The sequence below is a fragment of the Phaseolus vulgaris genome, chromosome 10 (assembly GCF_051622355.1).
Source record: "Phaseolus vulgaris cultivar YP4 chromosome 10, ASM5162235v1, whole genome shotgun sequence".
NCBI lineage: Eukaryota > Viridiplantae > Streptophyta > Magnoliopsida > Fabales > Fabaceae > Phaseolus > Phaseolus vulgaris.
Window position 1 is genome coordinate 37,112,558 of NC_143507.1, and position 15,294 is coordinate 37,127,851.

At 28.3% G+C, this 15,294-nt stretch overlaps 1 protein-coding gene across 1 annotated transcript; it reads left to right on the plus strand.

The window, feature by feature from the left end:
- Nucleotides 1-1,107: 1,107 nt before the first annotated feature.
- Nucleotides 1,108-3,612, plus strand: LOC137818435 (short-chain dehydrogenase/reductase 1). Its single transcript, XM_068621877.1, has 5 exons — nucleotides 1,108-1,266; nucleotides 1,689-1,935; nucleotides 2,034-2,090; nucleotides 2,172-2,351; nucleotides 3,086-3,612. The coding sequence occupies exons 1-5, from the start codon at nucleotides 1,247-1,249 to the stop codon at nucleotides 3,461-3,463; spliced, it is 882 nt and encodes a 293-aa protein (XP_068477978.1). The 5' UTR covers nucleotides 1,108-1,246; the 3' UTR covers nucleotides 3,464-3,612.
- The last annotated feature ends 11,682 nt before the right edge of the window (nucleotides 3,613-15,294 follow it).

Here is a 15,294-nt window from a genome sequence, read left to right on the forward strand (position 1 = left end):
AATATAAATAAATAAAAGTACATCATTGGTTTCAAATATAATTAAATTAGAAGAAATTATTTAACAAGGCCCTAAAAAACACAAAGCTAGTTCATAAAAAATTGGCTGCATTGGATAGTGGTCCTTTCTGCCCTTTTCTGTGATCAATATGAAAGTGATATCTCGTCTTATTATTATAGCTTTTTCTGTTAAAAATATATTAAAACATAATTTTCAAAAAAATTGTACTAAAACTTTATTATATAATATCTAAAAGTCATTTGTTCCTAATAATTGGGGTCAATAATAGATATAAATATTTTTTTCTTAACTAACATATACATCTTAATAAGACAAAACTAATATAAGTCATCAACGATAATATTTTAGATATAGTAATTTTAATAATATGAAGGAACTTAAGGTTAACAATTAGGGTTAGAAAAAGTACATAGGTTACTCTTGTTAGTTACTTAGTTTCAAAACCTATAATTTCATTTTTAATTAAAAAATTATTATTTTATTATAATATCTAAACACTACTAAAAAAATTACTAAATAGAAATCAATTTTAAATAAAAAAAATAATTAGTTACTATAATGACTAAATTAGAAACCATTTTAGAGACTAAATTTTTTGTTTGTTTTTAAATTAATTTCTATTATTGATAAATAGTTTATAAATTGATATTTAATTAACTACCAATTATTTAGATTCTAAATTTGAAAGAAAAAAACTTTGTAGCTAATTAAATACCAATTTAGAAAGTATTTAACAATAATAAAAACTAATTTAGAAACCAAACATTTTTTTAATCTTTAAATTAGTTTTTAATTTAGTCAATATAACAACTAATTTTTTTTTCTAAAATTAGATTTTATTCAATGATTTTTTTTAGTAAAAAAATAATTGTAAAATGATTTTTTTAGTCTTATTTTATTCTTTTTATTCACACAATCAGTCATGATGGCTAATTATTAATTTTTATTCACAACTAAGTACTAAAAAAATTCCCAATTGTCAGTTTAATTTATTGCATTTGTCTATTTCAAATATTTGACTATCTAACGACCCAATTGTTTTTTATGCACAGAATATAAATAATTTATTTCACTATTAGTGCATGTATATTCCCTTCATAATTTTAAGAAAAAAACTATATCCACAAATGAAGCATAGTTTCACCAAAAAATAATTCATATGCTATGATGATCTGATTACAAAACGGACCAAAACCATCATACATAGACACCAGGAATCATCATCATGGGAGAAGCAGCAAAAAGGTACAGAAAAAAAAAATGATACTCACAAATTTTGTTGTGTTTCTGCATGCTTTTAAAGTTATTCTATCACATCTATTAAGGTAGCTAAAGAAGTTATGAAGCTAGAATTTGTCAAGAATCATTATTGTGAAAAAGGTAGCATAACATGCATGGATAGAAAATCACAGCTAAAAATCTATAGATAAAAAACTCAGAAAACATTTTAAGAAAATCATTAGTACTTAACTCTGTTGTGAAATTCTATTGTAACCATGCACAGACCAAAACATGAATCTAATGTAAACAAAAATTGTGTAAATTTTCATAAGATAATCATCAACAATTGTGTAAAGGATGCATGTTTGTGAGTATGTTACTTAACTTTCTCATTTTTTACTTAATATGAAACTTTGAAATTGTAATACTGACTTAGATGTATATAGGTATGCAGTAGTGACAGGAGCTAACAAGGGGATAGGCTATGGAATATGCAAGAAACTGGCTTTGAATGGAGTTGTGGTGGTGCTAACAGCTAGAAATGAGAAAAGGGGTTTAGAAGCAGTGGAAAGATTGAAAGAGTTTGGCCTCTCAGACTTTGTGGTTTTTCATCAACTTGATGTCACAGACCCTTCCAGTGTTACTTCCTTAGCAGATTTCATCAAAACCAGATTTGGAAAACTTGATATATTGGTCACTATCTTCTTCCCTCCTTTTCAAAACCAGATTTGGAAAACTTGATATATTGATCCTTGCATGTGATGCGTTTGACATAATAATTGGTGTTGCAGGTGAACAACGCAGGTGTTCCTGGGGGAAAAGTAAATGGAGAGAATTATCTTAGAAGGGTAAGGTTCCATGATATATATATGTATGTATATATTAATGGTGCTCTATGTATAATGGTATAACTTTATTTGTGCTTGTAGAAAAAGGGTGAAATATTGGATTGGAATCTAATAGTGTATCAAAATTATGAGTTAGCCAAAGAATGTGTTGAAACAGACTTCTTTGGTGCAGAAAGAGTAACTGAAGCTCTTCTTCCTCTGCTCCAACTCTCCACTTCACCAAGGATTGTCAATATTTCTGGTCAAATAGGACTACTGAAGGTAAATTTAAACAAACATGTATGCCTTTTCCAACATGTTCTTCTTTGTTTTGTTTGGAAATCACCAACCAGTCAGTTCACTGCATAAAAACTTGTGTAGTCTAGAATATCCCTTACTATTTTGTCAAAACAATATCTCTCAACTCAACACTTTAATACAAAAAAAGTACTTTAGTTTTCTCAACTGATATTTGGAAGAAAAAGAGAAGAACATTTGTCTGAAAGATTAAATTATCTTTCTTAGAAAGACAACTACATCTAGTTAATTGATTATATATATATATATATATTATGATAATTTATGCACTTCTTTCTTCCAACTTGATTCACACATTATGTGAAAAAAAATTGCATTTGGGAAGTTTTGAAAAGCCAGGAACCCAAAAGTCTGAAAAGGAAAAGACTGGTATCAGCTTTTACTGTTGAATTAGACTTGGAATTGAATTAAATAACGAGATGGTAACACAGTATTTCATTGATTCTGGTTGGATTTGTCAAGTTTATCATGCCATCCTATATATTTATTCTTACAAACATCAAATTTTGAAATATTCAGTTTTTAATGTGAAGGAAGAATTAAATGAGTATAGTTTGATATTTTTGGTTTTTCTTGTTTGATTTGGATTTGGTTTACTAGTAAGTGCTGTGTAGTTTTGTTCACATTATAGCATCCATTAATCTCTGCCAAAACAATAAAAGAAGCAAGGTCTTATACTTCTCTTCCTCTGGTTTCAGCACATACCAAATGAGTGGGCAAGAGAAGTTTTTGGTGACATTGAGAATCTCACAAATGAGAAACTTTATGAGGTACTTAGAGAGTTTCTCAAAGATTACAAAGAAGGATCATTAGAATCCAAAAATTGGCCACCTGTGGTTTCTGGTGTCACCATGGCAAAAGCAGGTATAAATGCCTACACAAGGATGCTAGCTAAGAAGTTCCCTCATTTTTGCATAAATTGTATATGCCCTGGCTCTGTCAAAACTGATATAAACCACAACAACGGTTTGTTAAGTATTGATGAAGGTGCTGAAAATCCTGTTAGGCTAGCATTGTTGCCTGATCATGGTCCTTCTGGCCTCTTTTTCTCAATAGATCAAGTGATTCCCTTTTGATCTATAATGTTTTTCACATTCTCATCATCTCAAATAATAATTTGTATATGTAATATGTGTGTAAAAATACATTATGCTAGAAGAACTGAATTTTTAAATTTAATATAACTTTTTAAAATTGGATTTACATCCATTTATATATTATAAAATATGAATTGATTTGGTTTTACTTAATTTTTATTTTTTAAATAATTAGTTACCTCTTGTTTTTTTAATTATTGTTTTTGTTATAATATGTTTAACTTGATATGCATGTAATATTTTTTAGGAAACCCCATCTTGGAACCATCTTGGAAGGGATTTATAATAGAAGTATACTTATTTCGAATAATGCAATTTAAATTCTCAATTTTATAATTTGGGATTTTACTCTCCAAAATACATAATTCCATTAACAGATGAACTATTTCAAAATCATATAATATTTCAAATAAATTTCATGAACAGGTTGGGTTCTTCAATAAATCTATTAGCACAAAATTTCTAAATTCTCTCCAAATCAATCATTCATCAATATTAGTAGAAAATTTAATTTGATAAGTAATTAATAAGAATGAATCAATTTAGAATAATTTAACATAATTACTAGATTTACCCAATTCGAGTTTTGAAGAAAAAAATTCCTAATCTGTAAATGATTTAAATTGTTTCAAAAGTTAATATATAATTAATCCAGTGACTATACTAAGTAAATTTTTAATTCACACACAATTATTTTGGTTATATTCATAACCATTAGTTCAAAATCCATCCTTGATTTGAGAGACAATGTTCTTACACATTTAGATTTAATTCATAGAATTCTTTGTTAAATCTTTGATTTTGATTCAAAATTATTAAAATAAAAGTTAGACTAGTTTAAATAAATAAAAAATGAGTTTGAGATGTAATACTAAAAAAATACATCTAACTATTTCAATACAAGTTTTATATGTTTCTATACAAACTTAGAGTTTTTCCAAACATTCTTAATGCATGATTTGTACTTATAGAAATAAAAATATTTACAATTCATAACTCAAAACAAAACTCTAAAGCCTTTCAGACTCTCATGTATTTGTATGATCATCTGCTCGTGTACGTAGTACAATCATTGCAGTTCAAACACAACAAGAAAAAACAAGGATAAGCTAGTGAAACTAAAATTTTATAATATACACAATTTAATAAAAAAAGGCAAACCAAATTACATGGATCAATTTCTCAATCACAATCATTGGATTTCGTTTCAATTCATAGTACTTTTCATTTCAATCACACTAACTACACATGAATCCATCGTCTTTCAGGAGACTCATTAAGTATGTCTCAACCAGAGACTAACATTTAATCCATACATCAAGGATCAGGATAAGTTCAAACATCCGATACCGAGTGTCTATAGCGGGACTCGGTGTGTATTAACTCCCTCATCAGCTTCTCACCACATGATATCTTAGTCTATATGATTTAGATCATCAGTAAAGTTAGAGGATCTCTGTTAAACATAGGCTTTTCATACTTAAGGTACCATCAACCAATAACTCATACATTATTCCAAATGTATGACATCAATTTTCATCATTCATATATAATACATGTCATTCAATCACAAAACGATTAAAAATTCATAACATTCAAGAACCTTTCCAACATCAAAAACAATATTTAACTTCCAAACTATCAAAATCTAATATTTATACATGTTCACACAACATAAAATCAAACAATTTTATCAAATAACATCCTTGCAAAAGAAATTGAAACTTGGGACCACGTCCCCTCCACATTCAGATATTCTAGCCCAGGATATTATTGAAAGTTAAAGTTAGTTTCCCTTACCTGAAATTTCTTATTTTGATAGAAATTCTACCTCAAACAGGGGAACCACTCCAAAATTTAGGAACCTAGAGAAAATTATCCAAACATTACCAAAATTTAGTATGAGCTTAATCAAGTTGAGAGAAACACTTTTCTTAACTGAACCCACAAAGATTGATGACTAAATCATAGAGAAAAATAGAGAATAAAAGATCTTTAGAGTAAAAATGAACTTACTCTTGAAAAATGTGCCCTGACTCCTACAACATGGTGTGATCAAATTTTTGAATAGATGAGGTATGAGAGAGAAATTGGAGAGAGAAATTGAAGAGAGAAGGGAGAGGGAAAGAGAATGGAGAGATAAAGCATAAGGGGGGGTTTGTTACGGGGGTTACAATTATCGCCAACAACAAAAAAATTTTGTCCTAAAAAATTAGCTTACCAAGAAAATTAGGATATGATTATCTTATCTTCTCTTTTATTCCTCGTGTGGAATCACAACATGTGAGATTTCACAACACTTTGACTATATCGATGTTTTTACCATGAAGTTACTTTATTTGAGAACCCATTTTTTTTAACTGATTTCATCTCAAAAGACAAATCTCTTATTTAACCAAATCAAATACTAGAATATGATTGTGACCATGTATGTGTATATATATATATATATATATATATATATATATATATATATATATATATATCCTTAGTTACGATACACAAAAATATTGTGAATGTTGGTTAAAGGAGAAAGGTAAGAAATTTCATATGCAAGGTAAATAACCATCTCAAAACATATATAAAAAAAGTACACTCTACTTTTAGCATTAAGATAGAAAATCATCTTGATTTAGTTATGAGTGTGCACCCTCACCACTTTATCAAGATTTTTTAAATTCATAATATTTTCATCTTTATTCATAACAACCAGTTTGACTCAAACACAAAAAAGATTTCAAACAACAACTTTGTTAAACATCCTATTAGAAACTTTTAACTAAGTCTTGAAGCTAGACTTAAACAAAAATCTACATGCAGGAAAAACACAATAAACCCACTATCCTCAAGTCATCCAGGATGAATCGCTCTGATACCATTTAATGTAACACCCCAAAAATACATCTAACTATTATATAAAAGTTCTACATGTTTCTATACAAGTTTATAGTTTTTCAAAACATTCCTAATGCATGATTAATACTTATAGAAATACAAATATTTACAATTCATAACTCAAAACAAAACTCTAAAGCCTCATAGGCTCTCCTACACCTGTATGATCATCTGCTTGTGTACATAGTACAATCATTGTAGTTCAAACACAACAAGAAAAGGCAAGGATAAGCTAGTGAAACTAAAATTTTATAATATACACAATTTAATCAAAAGAGCAAACCAAATTACATGGATCAATTTCTCAATCACAATCATTAGATTTCGTTTCAATCCATATTACTTTTCATTTCAATCACAATGAGTACACATTAATCCATCGTCTTTCGGAAGACTCATTAAGTATGCTCTTACTAGAGACTAACATCTAATCCATACATCAAGGATCAGGATAAGTTCAAACATCCAATACCGAGTGTCTATAGTGGGACTCGATGTGTATGAACCCCCTCATCAGCTTCTCACCACATGATATCTTAGTCTATATGGTATAGATCATCAGTAAAGTTAGAGGATCTCTGTTAAACATAGACTTTTCATACTTAATACACCATCAAACAATAACTCATACATTATCCCAAATGTATGACATCAATTTCATACAATTTTCATCGTTCATATATGATACATATCATTCAACCACATAACATTTAAAAATTCATAACATTCAAGAACCTTTCCAACATCAAAAATAATATTTAACTTCCAAATTATCAAAATCTAATATTTATACAAGTTCACACAACATAAAATCAAACAATTTTATCAAATAACATCCCTACAAGAGAAATTGAAACTTGGGATCTCGTCCCCTCCACATTCAGATCTTCTAGCCTAGGGTAATATTGAAAGTTAAAGTTAGTTTCCCTTACCTGAAATTCCTTATTCTGATGGAAATTTTACCTCAAACAGGGAAACCACTCCAAAATTTAGGAACCGGGAGCAAATTATCCAAACATTACCAAATTTTAGTATGAGCTTAATCAAGTTGAGAGAAACACTTTTCTCAACTGACCCCACTAAGATTAATGACTAAATCATAGAGAAAAATAGAGAATAAGGGATCTTTAGAGTAAAAATGAACTTACTCTATTTGAAAATTTGATCGGGTAGAAATGTACCTTGACTTCTCAACTACAACATGGCGTGATCAGGTTTTTTGAATAGATGAGGTATGAGAGAAATTGAAGAGAGAGAAAACAAAAGGTGGGAGGGAGGGTTGTTACGAAGTTACATGAGAAGCCTTATTGTCTGAAGATTATAAACTTATATTTTCTGGATAACAAAATTAAATAAAAATGTTTATTCAGTTTAATAGTAATTTGTAGAGTTGTAGGATGTATTAGACTTTTTGAACTTCTAACAATGAACTAATTATTGTTATTATTATTATTATTAATTTTATTATTATCATAATTATAATTATAATAATAATTATTATCATTATTATTACTATTTTATTTTTATTATTATTTTAATTATTATTACTTTTATGATCAACATAATAATAATAATAATTAACATTAATTATTATTGTGACCATTATCAACGAATTTGATTGACAAATAAGACTCTTAAACTCATAACAATGATTTATATTTTTAGCATCTAATGTATCAAAGGATATTACCGACAAATAAACGTTGTCAATTGTTGACTGGTAAGACCCTTTAACCCATAATAATGATTTATGTTGTTGACCCTCAATGTACCGACATATATTATCAACTAATATTATCGACGGATAAGACTCTTAAATCCATACCATTAATTTTTGTTTTCGGGACTCGATTTACCGACGGATAGACACCTACTGGCGATTATCAATGAATTGTACCGACGAATAACACCCTTAAGCTAGTAACAATGATTTTTGTTTTTGACGCTCATTTTACTGACTAATGAACATTTTCTAGTAATTATTGACGAACAAATTGTATCTACGAATAAGACCCTTAAACCCATACCAATAATTTCTGTTTGTGGGGCTCAATTTACTAACAGATAAACACCTCCTGAAGATTACCGATGGATTGTACTTATGTATTAAACCCTTAAACTCATAACAATAATTTTCTTTTTTGGTACTTGATGAATCTTTACGATAAATATACCAACTCAGTTGTAATAAATTGTCTTAAAAAGACAAATGTCGAACCCATAATGAACAATTATTTAAAATCCTAATCGCAATATTCACTAAGTATAAGAATATGTACAATAATTGAATTCTTTTGATATAAGTTTGTGTGAAAATTAAACTAAAACAAAATAAATTCGTAAAACAATTCAATCGATAAAATCGGGATTGAAAAAATAATCTATTTCACTCATATGTATTTTGGGTAAATAAAAACATACAATATTCTAACCTAATTGGTATTGATGCAACATATAAAAGTCATTCATATTAATTCATCAATTATTAAGATTATTAAGATTATCTCTTAAACATTGATGTCTCATATCTTTAGAAAACATTCTTATCATTAAGAAAAGAAGATGTTGTATAGCAATTGATACATTCAAATCTATTCCTAGCATAAAAGCATATCAAGTATTCTCATTTAGGTCAGATTCTTTGAAGTACTTCCCAGTTAAATCCAATAATCATGTTCATGAATAAAAAATCAAGCTTTAAGTATAAAATACAATATCTAATAATCAAGTTTATGAATACAAATTTAAGTTTTAAGCACAAAATACAAGATTCAATAATCATGTTCATGAATAAAAATTCAAGCTTTAAGTACAAAATGACAATACCAATATCAAAGAGGAACATAAATTCATATATAATTACCACCAAAGTACATTAGAGTTTGAATAGACTACTCTCAATCTGATAGAAAAGAATTAGTCACTCATGGTGGCTATTACATGCACCAAAGCCAAAGAAAGAAATCGGGAAAGGTTATCCTGTCTCTTTTAGGATTTCTTTCCTTCCCCACTAGGTCACACTTTTCTCTCCACCCTTACGCTCTTATTTAACCTAATTGTACTTGGATTAAGTAACATCTCTATTCATAATATATCTATTTGTTTCATCTCTTCTTAAATTCATGAAAATAACACAAAATTGGAAATTAATAGTTCTATTAATCTCATCAGTCCAAAATATATTATTAAATTTTAATTTAAATATTTAAATATAATTAAGATAGATGTGTGTTTGGTTGTTACAAAAACCGTCCTCTTTCATAGATAGATTATTAATTGGACTATTAAATTTCAATAAAAAGCATAATTCGAAGCAATAATATTTTTTGCTGATGGATATGTTATTTCATTTTATTAATACAACATTTGAGAAGTAAATGGTTATGCTACGTCTTGTGCAGGTGCGTCAAATAGATGTGTGTTTGACCAAATAATATTTAGAAATAAAAATAAAAATAAATAAAAGTACATCATTGATTGATTTCAAATATAATTAAATTAGAAGAAATTATTTAACAAGGCCCTAAAACACAGAAAGCTAGTTCATAAAAATTTGACAGCATTGGATAGTGGTCCTTACTCATGCCCTTTTCTGTGATCAATATGAAAGTGATACCCTGTCTTATTATTATAGCTTTTTCTGTTAAAAAAATATATTAAAACATAATTTTCAAAACAATTATACTAAATGTTGATTATATAATATCTAAAAGTCATTTGACCCTAATAATTGAGGTAAATAATAGATATAATTTTTTTTTAACTAAGGTATACATCTTATTAAGACAAAACTAATAACTCATCAAGTAGTGGATAGTATTTTAGATATAATAATTTTAATAGTATGATGAAACTTAAGGTGAACCATTAGGGTTAGAAAAGGACATAAGGTTTTTTAGTTATTTAGTTTTAAAAGTTTTCACAATTTTTTATCTGTACTTTGACACCACTTTCATTTTAGTTTGAAATCCAAAAAAATTATTATTTTATTATAATATAATATTTTATTTCAAATTTTTTTTCTTCTTTTTATTCGAATAAGAGCCATGATTAATTATTAATTTTTATTCACAACTAAGTATTAAAACAATTTTCATTTATAATCTAAAATAATTTGATAACTAAAATTTTTATATATAATTAAATATCAATTTAAAAATTATTTATCAATAATAAAAATTAATTTAAATATTAATATTTTTTTAATTTTCAAAATAGTATTTAATATAATAATTAATTATTTTTTATCTTTAAAATTGATTTTTATTTAATGATTTTTTAGTAGTGTTTATTTTCACTCTTCCTTATGTAGATAGATACACATTTGCATACTAATTTCTTTTTATCCTTTTATGTTTTGATTTATCTCTAAAAAAAATATTCTTTTATTAAAATAAATTCATTTTTTTTTCTGATTTTCTTCAAATTCTTCCTTCTTCTCTTTATATAAGTTGTTCTTTTTACATGAACTAGAATGATATAATATAAATTTATAATAATTTAAAAAAAATATAAATACATATATTTATGATAAAATTAACAAATTCAGATATAGAGACAAATAAAATTATGTCAAACAATAAATAAATAAATCAAATTTCTTTTACTTTTAGAATAATTTTAGATGTCTCAAAACACTAAATCAAATAGCATAATAAAAATATTCACACAAGCATTATGTTTCAGTAATGTTAAATAACTATGAATTCGTGCTAGAGAAAGTTAAGGCTAGACTAAGCAGGTGGAAAGACAGGTGCTTGACAATGGCAGGGAGAATTTGTTTGATTAAATCTGTTCTTTCTTCGATTATGTTATTCTTCATGTCATTATTGAAATTGTCTTCTGGGGCGGCAAAAAAGTTGGTCAGAATCTAAAGAAATTTTCTTTGGGGATGGGGTGCAGAAGGAAAGAAGATTGCATGGGCTTCTTGGAATTTGGTTTGTAAGCCTCACGAGTTTGGGGGTTTAGGAATTATTGACCTAAAGTTGTTTAACTTGGCTTTGCTAGGAAAGTGGATTTGGAGGTTGGGTTCGGATAAGGGTGGTCTTTGGAAGGAGGTTCTCGTTTCTAAATACGGCGGGTGGAGAAGTCTGGGAGAGGATGGAAAAAGCAAGAGGAGCTCTCTTTGGTGGAATGATCTGAAAGAGGTGTGGGCTTCGGAGGGTTGGGGGAGAAGTTTTGAGGAGGGGTTCAAGTGGAAAGTCGAAGATGGAAAGGATGTTTCTTTTTGGAAGGATAGTTGGTTGGGAGGTGTTGCGCTGTTGAATGCATTTCCGAGGTTGTTCTCTATCTGTACGACCAAGGATGCAAAGGTGGCAAAGCTTGGGTATTGGGATAATGGCATTTGGGTTTGGCAGCTAGCTTGGAGAAGACACTTTTTTGACTAGGAGAAGCCTTCGGTGGACCAGATGAGTCAGTTTCTGCTCGAGGCTAGGTTAGTCAAGGGAGAGGCTGATAGATGGATTTGGAAGGACGGGGGCTTTCAAACTTACTCAATTAATTCTGCTTACAATCTCGTTAGGAAGGATAAAGAGGAGGATTCTTCTTCGGTTTGTTGTAAGTTGTGGAGGTGCAAAGCAGTACCCTTTACCGTTCTTACAGCTTGGAGGGTGTTGGAAAACAAGCTTGCGACTAGGGGTAATTTGAAAAGAAGAGGGATGTCGGTAGAAAGTTCGATGCGTTGTCTGTGCGGGAATGAGGAAGAGTCTTACAAACATTTGTTCTTCGATTGCAGTTTCGCTCGACGAGTGTGGAGTTTATGCTTTAAATGACTTGGAGTATCATTTGTATCTCATATAGACCCGAAGTCAAACTTTGATCAATTCGGGATGACCATGTCTTCAGATTTGGTTAATTTACTATGGAGCACAATTTGGGTTGGGGTGGTGAGTGAAATTTAGAACCACGGGAATTTTATCATATTCAAAAGGGGAGTGACTGATGTGTCTGAAGTTTTCGCTTTGATGCAAGTAAAGGTTTGGTCTTGGGTTTCTGCAAAAATTCGCTTAGCTTCGTTTTCTTATTCTGATTGGTGTCTGGAACCTGTGGAAAGTTTGAGGTCGGTCTCTTGAAGATGTTTTCTAGGTATAGAAAGGGATGGGAGTTCTAGTTATTAGTTGGCATTAGGATGAAGCTAGCTTTTGAGTATTTTGGATGAAGTTGGCGTTTGAGTACCATGTATAAGGGTTGAACCACCCACTTATAAAGTGGTTCCTATTAATTTATTTTTTTATTGTTGATCAAATTAAAAAAAAAATGAAATCGTGGTAGAGTGAGTTTAATTAATTTCAGAAACTCCATCATATAATTTTTCTAATTTTTTGTTAATACATAAAATAATTTTAAGTTATAAGAGTTTCGTATTAAAGTGGCCTCTCGATGTTATATATATTTGTCTCCACTTACTTTTAATTTAGGTACTACTTTTACGTGTTCTGTTGCTAAACATTTTTGTATTATAAATTAAAATTATATTTTTACCCAATAAGTTTTTAGAGATAAAATTTATTTGCTAATTTTTAGGATGATTACGCTAAACGATTTCTTGCGTTTAGGAAACAATTAATATTTTATCGTCCCACTGTTCCAATTCAATTAATATTTTATCGTCCCACTATTCCAATTCAAATTTATGGATCCATTAATGACTCCAAGGATCACTCTACTAGTTAATAAAAAAATAAAATTGAATTAATAATTTAAATTTAACATATATGTTTCGTGTATAAATATTAAAAAAAATATTTGTTAATTTATTTTATAAATTTGATTTTCATACTACCAGAAGTATTAAACTAAATTATCAGAATACAAATTACTATTTTTTTAGATTTAATTAACTTCTTTTGTTAATCTAACTTTTTTTAATGAAGTTTAAAATATCTTTTATTCTTTAGGAATACTAAAGTATGAAGAATGAGTCACTGGAAAGCAAAATTAGGTACGTGAAATCGATCAAATCTGATCCACATCGGACCGCGTAAAGGGAAAACTAATAAAGATAAGTGTTGGAATTCACAACTTCGAAAGTTTAGAAAAACTGAATAGAGAAAATCTATTTTCAATTAAAAATATTTTTTATTATTTATAATCTTTTACATAGTGACTAAAAAAACAAACCCTATCTCTCCAATAAGACCTATTATTTATGGTAAGTCTTCCAAACCTCCTAGTGAATCGCGTAAACAACATCGTGTTTCGTAATAGTAAAAACAGCTCAAATTGTAACAGTAAAAATGGATAGTTATATTCTAGAAGTCTTCGTTAGGATCAAGATTGAGGGGTTCTTCTAGAGGTTGATTCTTACCTAATGACTTGGTCATTCAAGAACACATGATCGTTCATATGATGTTTAATAACCAATCATTATAATCTCGAATGGTACAGGTTGTGAATCTTGCTATAATCTCATTACTAGTGGGTTGTTATTCCTCAAATATCAACAAATATAATTAAGATTGAACGAGATTTTCTTGGGACTCATTCATGATAAATATTGGGTCTTCCTGAAAATGATTCACACTAATCACTGTGTTTTTTAATGGTCGATTTACTTAATTTAACAATCATCCATTTACAATGGAGGCATAACCCGTAGAACGAAATCATAGTTTTCCATATAAGTTGTCTAAGGATTATTTCAATCATATCATATCACTCTATCTCAATCATATCATATTACTCGGTCTAGTCGTCCAAGACAAGAGATAATACAATTTCAAATAAATTCCAGGAGTAAGATGTTAAGTTCTTCAATAAATCTCTTAGAACAAAATTTATAAATTTTTTCCAAATCCTTTTGATTAATCATTGATCCATATTAATAGAAACTTTAATTTGATAAGCAATTAACCATAATGAATCAATTTAGAGTCAATTAACAGTACTAGATTTACCCAATTTGATTTTTGAAAAAAATAACCCTAATATGTAAATGATTTAAATTAATTGTTTCAAAAGTTCACCTGTAAGTAAATCTTCAATTAACACACATTATATCCATAATAATTATTTAAAACTCATTCTATTTTGGGAAACAATGTTCTGATGCGTTTATTCATCTATAATCAATTCAGTGATTATAGTAATTACTATTTAACTGATTATAGTAAGTAAACCTTCAATTACCACACATTATATTTAGAATCATTAATTCATTCTCGCTTTGGAAAACAATGTTCTTACATATTTAGATTTAATTTACAGAAATCCTTATTAAACCTTTTATTTTGATTCAAAATTAATCAATTTAAAGTTAGATGCGTTTAAAGAAATAAAAAATGAGTTTGAAAAGTCTTATATGATTGAATCATAATTTTTATTAATTTTTTTTTATCAACAATAAACAATGAATAAATGTGAATCACCTGAGGGGTGATCAAACTCTTATACATAAACAGAACCTTTAACCTTTCTTAGTAGACAAACATCCAAATAAACCTAACATAATACACCTATCTGAATCTAGAGAAAATCACTTAAAGTTTGCTCAAGCCTACACCTAAAAAAGAGTACATCATAAAATCATCTCCATACAAACCAAATAGTCAAGACACCAATCAGACAAAGAAAAAAAATGCAAAATGTGACTTAAATGTCATACACGTCTACACCTTTAATTGAACCAAAGCAAAAACTTACACTATCCACTAAACTCCCTTTAAAAACATAATTTTTATTAATAGATTATTTTATTAGACGGACTCATAATTAATTAAGACTGATGAGATGATACATTGATTAGAAATTTATGTTTTGAGGATAACAAAAATTATAAATATTTATTCCTTTTAACAATTATTTGTACAACTGGAAGATGTAGTAGGAAGTCCGAGTGTTTAACAGGACGTTAGATAATCTAGAGTCTAACATATTATTAGACGACTCACTAAATCTAAAAAATATTATAATATTTT